This window comes from Meles meles, chromosome 8 (assembly GCF_922984935.1).
Source record: "Meles meles chromosome 8, mMelMel3.1 paternal haplotype, whole genome shotgun sequence".
Taxonomy (NCBI): Eukaryota; Metazoa; Chordata; class Mammalia; order Carnivora; family Mustelidae; genus Meles; species Meles meles.
This window is the reverse complement of record NC_060073.1, coordinates 55,566,232-55,572,556: the sequence shown is the minus strand read 5'-3', so window position 1 is coordinate 55,572,556 and position 6,325 is coordinate 55,566,232. Positions and strand designations below refer to the sequence as shown.

Sequence of the window (6,325 nt, the reverse complement as noted above, 5' to 3'; positions counted from 1 at the left end):
TTGCTAACGAAAACACAAGGAGGAGCAATTTCGAATGACTCATAGTAAGTGCCCAGTAATTATCTCTAAAATTGACATTGGACTTAAGAAGTAGATTGCTTGCTTTGGACACAGTGGGTTGAGGTACATTTCAACCACAGCTCAGGACAGTGTGTGTGGCTGGTGGGAAAGGCCAGGGAGAAAAGATTCCCAGAGGAGTACCCAGAATGAGAAGGGGACTGAGAATAAAGGAAAACCCAATCTTTAAGAGGAAGATGAGGGAGAAGAAACTAAGGGGAAAACCACTTGTTGACATTTACTGAGCACCAACTGGCTGCTTCTCCGTGAGTAAAGTGCTCTAGAAGCAGGTGGCCAACAGGGTATTTCTATGTGCCACTCACCAGAGCCCAAGATTCTTTGGGAACCTAAGAAATGACTCAGTGATCTTTCTGAAATTGAAGCCACATTCCAGGTTCTAACATCTGTCTTAGGTCTTGCAGGCTTTTCCTCCCGCCCCTTCACATGGAGTCCGGATTAGGTGACGTTACTTTTATTGACAGTGAGGGCAAGCCGGTTAGAGTGGCTGCTCCTCTCTCAGAGGACACAGTCTAGTCTGAAGGAACCGGGAGAGGCAAGTCAGAGCGGGGCTGTGGATGCAGGATTCACTCCTTATTTGGGTGTGAAGGCTGCATTCTGAAAGGGAGATTTATTTTGGGACTGGGCATAGGCACCGGAGAGGCAGGCAGCACCGGCCATTAGGCAGCGTTCTCTATTTGAAGCACTGCGGCTTCCGCTGCCCCAGGTCTCCCGGGATCTTCCTCGGTGTCCTGTGGAGGTTCTGACTCCAGCTTGGGCTCCAGCGCAGGCCGGGCGTCCGGCTGGCCATCAGCGTTCCTGCCAGGCCCAAGGCGAGGTGGCTTGACCGGCGTGGGCATTGGTGCTGCAGGGCCTTTCCGGCCGGACAGGGCTCTTCGCAGGCTCTGTACCTTCTGCAACCCGGTGCGCCGCAGCCGCCGGGCCCTGGACTCTACAGGCTCCTCGTCCGAGCTCTCCTCAACTTCAATCTCGGGCTGCTCTGGGCCGGGCTCAGACTGGTCGGCTGGGCCTAAAGGCTCTGGCGCCTTCTGGAAGGCGCTGGCTGGGATTTCAGCCTCCTCCTGCATGTGATGAACACAGCTCTGACACTGGCAGTCCCCTACCCCGCGCAGCGGCAGAAGTCTCACTCCATAATTACACCGGGGAACCTGCCCCACCCCTGGCCTCCGCAGCCCGAGTGGCAAAGCAAAGGGAGGCGTGGGAAAGTAAGGGGCAGCAGGGAGAGGGAGGAAGAGCTAGTGGGCGAACTACTAAAGTTTGGGAAGTACGTGGGACCTGCTTAGACAGGATGGTGGTAGCAGGGGCAAGAATCGGAGGCAGAGAACTATCGAACTGTCGCGGGATGCACTTCCGCCACCGTTCGGGGATGGGCTGGGACTTGGAGCAAATTCGGTGGACGTGGCCTGAGCTCTAGCTGGGCGAACTCTGGTTGGCCAGGCTGGGTTCGGGGGATGGGGCAGCGTGGTGGGAAGTGGGTGCGGCTCTGGAAGTCCGCTCCACCGGGTGGGGTCAGGAATGCGGGTGTGGTAGCCAGGCGGGGGACGGGAGGGAAGGAGGCCCCAGATGGTGGTCGGGAGGCGGAGGACGCCTAAGGTCACTGACCTTGAAGAGCAGGACGTGGAGCTTCCCGCGCGCCACCAGCAGCCCGTGGTTTGCCTCCAGCCGCTGCACCTGGGCCGCGCGGCGCACCGCGCGCTCCTGCGCGGCATCCGCGTGCGAGCCCACGCGCTCCGCCTTGGCCAGCAGCTGCGCCAGTGTGTTGCTTGTGGTGTCGTGGCTGCGGCTCAACGCGCCCAGGCCGCTCTGGATACGGCGCACAGAGCCCGCTAGACCGCCCTGCCTCCGAGCCAGGCCCCCCTGCCGCTCCCGCAGCGCCTCCAGCATGGTGGCCAGCTTCTCCAGCAGCGTCACCACCGTCACGGCGTGCACCGGGCCCCCCGCCGGCGCTGCGGACACAGGCCCCGGCTCCAGCGCGCTCTCCCCCATGATCCCCGACCGTCCTGCCTGCTCTCCCTTCGGCCGCGGGCTGCACTCTGGGCTGGGGCCTCCTTTCCCTGGCTCCTCCCCAGCTCCAGCCGTGACTCAGGCAGGCGGAGCGGGCCCTCCCGGGAGGCGGGAAGGGGAGCGAGGGGCGGGATGGCGGCGGCGGGGTCCTACGGAAGCGCTCCCCCTTCTGCTGCTCCGCCCCGGGGGCCTCTGCAGGGAAGCTGGTCGGCCTCGTATCCGCCCCCCTTCCCCAAACTCTCTCCCTGTAAGTTTGAATTCCCCTCCTTCGCCACAGTTCTTTGGTGTGCCTCTTTCTGGAATACTCCCACCACCGCAGAGGGTGAGCCATGGAAAATTCTGTTCACATTGAGTGGGTAGAGAAACTATGTAAGCGCGGCACAAGGATAACCTGAGGGGCTTCCACAGCCACGGCCTTCGGCCTCCCACGCACCTGAGGACTGTATTCGCGCCGCCGGGGTTGGGCGCCGTAGGCAGGGAGGCTGTGGGATGCTACGTACAGACTCAAGACTGTTTAGGGTGTTGGTCTCGCTTCCTGACCACACAGGCTGCTCCATGCGCACCGGCAGGCGGGGCATCCTCTGGTATTTTCCAAATGGTCATCGCCAGGGTGTAGCCACAGGCCTCCTTTACTGCCTCGCTAGTTCTTACTGTTGGGTAGCATTGCCCTGTTTTCTTTCTTCTAGTTGTCATACCTCCCTTTCTTTGTGCTTCAGTGGTAAAGCCCCAGCCACACCTACCTCTTACACCCTAAGCCTGGAGGCCAGGCAAGACACCTCTTCCTTTGAACCCTTAAAAACGTTATTGTAGGGGCGCCTGGGTGGCTCAGTGGTTTAAGCCGCGGCCTTCGGCTCGGGTCATGATCTCAGGGTCCTGGGATCGAGTCCCGCATTGGGCTCTCTGCTCGGCAGGGAGCCTGCTTCCCTCTCACTCTCTCTGCCTGCCTCTCTGCCTACTTGTGATCTCTCTCTGTCAAATAAATAAATAAAATCTTTAAAAAAAAAAAAAAAAAAACGTTATTGTAGGTGTTGGTATGTCTTTGTTTCCGTGCAGGTTGGCTGTGGCTCCTGCCTGGGGTTTTGTTTGTTTGTTTAATTTTCTCTAGAAATAGCTGAGAATATCTGCAGAGGGTGAAGAAAATTTGAAACTTCTGCTGTAGAGGGAGAGAGTGTGTCCCTAGACGGTCCAGTTATGGTGGCTCATGAATTTGTAATGCCATCAGCTTGGAAAATCCCCTGTCCTGTCTTTAGCAAAAAGCAGTAAACTGACTGTAGGCTCAGGAGTCCAAGCAATCCATTGATCCTGACCCCTCTCCTCACCCAATCTGTGAGGGCCACTTGATAACTGTGGAAGAAACCATAACTATCACTGGGCATAGTTAATGCAAGGGACTTGCAGTCTGACACAAAAGTACCCCAGAGGATGGCAGCTATTGCCAGATTTCTGGGGATGCTAAGTTGATGACTGACTTCTACAAATAGGAGATTATGGAGACTGAGCCCTATGTTTAACACCGAAGAAAGACTCCCTTGGGACCCTGCTGGGAATCACTGTCTCTACCACTGGACCTTCCATCTGCTCAGACAGACCCATCAGGATGTGCCAGATAAAATGCTTTCAAACCAGGGGAACAGAAAACCCCATTTAGTTCTTAGAAACAAGAAACCCAATCTGCACCTATTGGAAAAGCCCATTGTAGAGTGATGATTAAATGTAGGCCAGTCACAGCTTCAAATCTAGTTCTATACAATTCTCTCAACTGTGCAGCTTCGTTCCAGGAGTCAGCTTTATTCCCAAACTAGGCATAAGGTGGCTACAGCAGTTTCAGGTCTATATCAGTACACAAGGTCAAGAGAAAAGGAGGGCCCATCTTAAAATTTAAGACATCTAGGGCACCACGGTGGCTCAGTGGGCTAAGCCTCTGCCTTCAGCTCAGGTTGTGGTCTCAGGGTCCTGGGGTAGAGCCCCTCTCTCTCTCCCTGCCTCTCTGCCTACTTGTGATCTATCGCTATCTCTCTCTCTGCCAAGTAAATAAATAAATAAAATCTTAAAAAAAAAAAAAAAAATTAGGACATCTATTTCCCAGAAGCCTCCCGGAATCCACTTGCCTTCTACTGGGTTACATGGCCATTCCAGAACCAAATTATATGGCTAGGAAAGTGTCCTGCATTTGTAAGCTTTAGCCTGGGTTCCTTCACCCATCGGTGACAAAAGAGGTGAAAATTACATTTTAAAAAATTAGGCCTACTTCTTGCCCTTCCCTAGAAACATGGATGGTATGGGAGGAAAATGGATATCTCAGCACTGCTGGGATTAGTCAATCAAAATATCTTCTAGAGGAAGGCTGTGAAAGAATCATCAGCCTCGAAGAGTAATCCTAAGGGAGTCCAGTACATTTAGAAGCGAGACTACATGGGTAGGTATTTTTCGAAGACGTGCTAAATCCCTCTCTGGATATGTAGAGCAAGGAGAAGCTTAAAATGTAGCAATAAAGCTACTGATGATTCTATGGGTCTCTCTAAAACCTTAGGTATAAAAGTCATAGGAACTGACTGATGTTGGAAAAGTAAAGCCCTTACGGAGGATAAAAATAACTTGGGGCAACCCAGAAGAATGCTCTGAGTTAACAAAGCCCAGACTGATAGAAATTATGGTAGTGTAACCTTGATCATGGAGTATCCAAGAAGAAACCATATTGACGTTTCCAATTAGGATAAGGAAAAAAGAAAACAAGGATGCAGAATGAAACCCTCTAAGGCCGTGTAACCTGATCTTAAAGATTTCTGGGGTACGGCTGCAACTACTCCCTCAAACTCCTTGGTGTGGGCTTGAAAAGTGGAAACCCACTGGAGTAGGTTTTTTGTGTCTCCTGAAAAAGGTATGTTCAAGTCCTAACCTTTGATGCCCATGAATATGTTATTTGGAAACAGGGTCTTTGCAGATGTAATCAAGTTAAGATGAGATCATACTAAAGAAACAGAGGACCTTAATCCAATAGGAATGGTGTTCTTATAAGAAGACATGAGGGAAAAAAAAAAAATAAGACATGAGGCACACAGAGAGAATGCCATGTAATGACGGAGAGACTGGAGTTATGCTGCCAGAAGCCAAGGAATGCCTGGAGAGACCAGAAGCTGCAAGACACATGGAAAGTTCTTCCCTAGAAGCTTTGGAGGGAGCATGGCCCAGCAACACCCTGATTTCAGACTTTCAGCCTCCCGGAACTCTGATAGAATATATTTTTGTTGTTTTAAGCCACAGTTTGTGGTAATTTAATAACCCAGGGAAACTAAGATATCCATTAATTAATCACCATCATTATCACAGTATCCCTTTACATAGGTTGCCCCCCTCAATGGCCTCCCCAGTTAATTCTGTGGGAAGTATGAAATTCTCTGCAGGAAAAGTTAATAGAGGCTGAAGACACCTTGTAGATGTAGACAATTAAATTAACAGTTGCCCAAATATAATGGACCTTGCAAAAATTTGTGGAATGCTATGGTGGTAGGGCCAACATGCCCTTTAAAAACCTGAAACAAAGGTATTGCCCACTCTATTTGCCAACGGTTCCTTTTATACACTGGCCCATCCCCTTCCTAGAATTCGGCATACTATGAGGAAACACTGGCTTTATTTAAAAAAAAAAAAAAATCCACTGTACCTTTCACAGGGCCTAGAATATACTGCCTAACAAAGATCTGCTCACAGACGGCTCTCTGTCTCTGCCAGTATCAAGAACAGCTGGATGTTCCCTTTACTTTCAATGAGACGAGGATAAAAGGGAATCTCTGAGAGCTACAGAACAGGTTATGATGACTCAGGTGGTATCATTCTGCATCCTTGTTTTTTTTTTCTTTTTTTCTCAGTGTTCAGGTGCCCTACTATATGATGTGGCAAAAATCCCCTGAAACAAAAGTGGCAGAGGCACTGAGGGGAAGAGTAAGCACCATCAGTTCTGGGGACCAGCTACAAGGAATCCGGCAGACAGGTTAAGAAGTAGTGGCACTTATCAGGGAGATTCAAATTAAAACCACATTGAGATACCACCTGACACCAGTTAGAACGGCCAAAATTAGCAAGACAGGAAACAACGTGTGTTGGAGAGGATGTGGAGAAAGGGGAACCCTCTTACACTGTTGGTGGGAATGCAAGTTGGTGCAGCCACTTTGGAGAACAGTGTGGAGATTCCTGAAGAGATTAAGAATAGAGCTTCCCTATGACCCTGCAATTACACTGCTGGGTATTT

The 6,325-nt window shown here is 51.2% G+C and overlaps 1 protein-coding gene across 1 annotated transcript; it reads right to left on the bottom strand.

Moving 5' to 3' along the window:
* Positions 1–513: 513 nt before the first annotated feature.
* Positions 514–2,174, bottom strand: CAVIN3 (caveolae associated protein 3). Its single transcript, XM_046017917.1, has 2 exons — positions 1,678–2,174; positions 514–1,136 (listed from the first exon to the last, which is right to left on the bottom strand). Exons 1-2 carry the CDS (start codon positions 2,059–2,061, stop codon positions 735–737), a joined length of 786 nt encoding a protein of 261 aa, XP_045873873.1. The 5' UTR covers positions 2,062–2,174; the 3' UTR covers positions 514–734.
* Between the last annotated feature and the right edge of the window lie 4,151 nt (positions 2,175–6,325).

What these genes read in the sequence shown, in the direction of transcription:
- CAVIN3 (XM_046017917.1), bottom strand. Translation starts at nt 2,061, where the DNA reads ATGGGGGAGAGCGCGCTGGAGCCGGGGCCTGTGTCCGCAGCGCCGGCG. An exon ending in TCCACGTCCTGCTCTTCAAG is followed by an intron (nt 1,137 to 1,677) that starts GTCAGTGACCTT and finishes CATCACATGCAG; the next exon opens with GAGGAGGCTGAAATCCCAGC.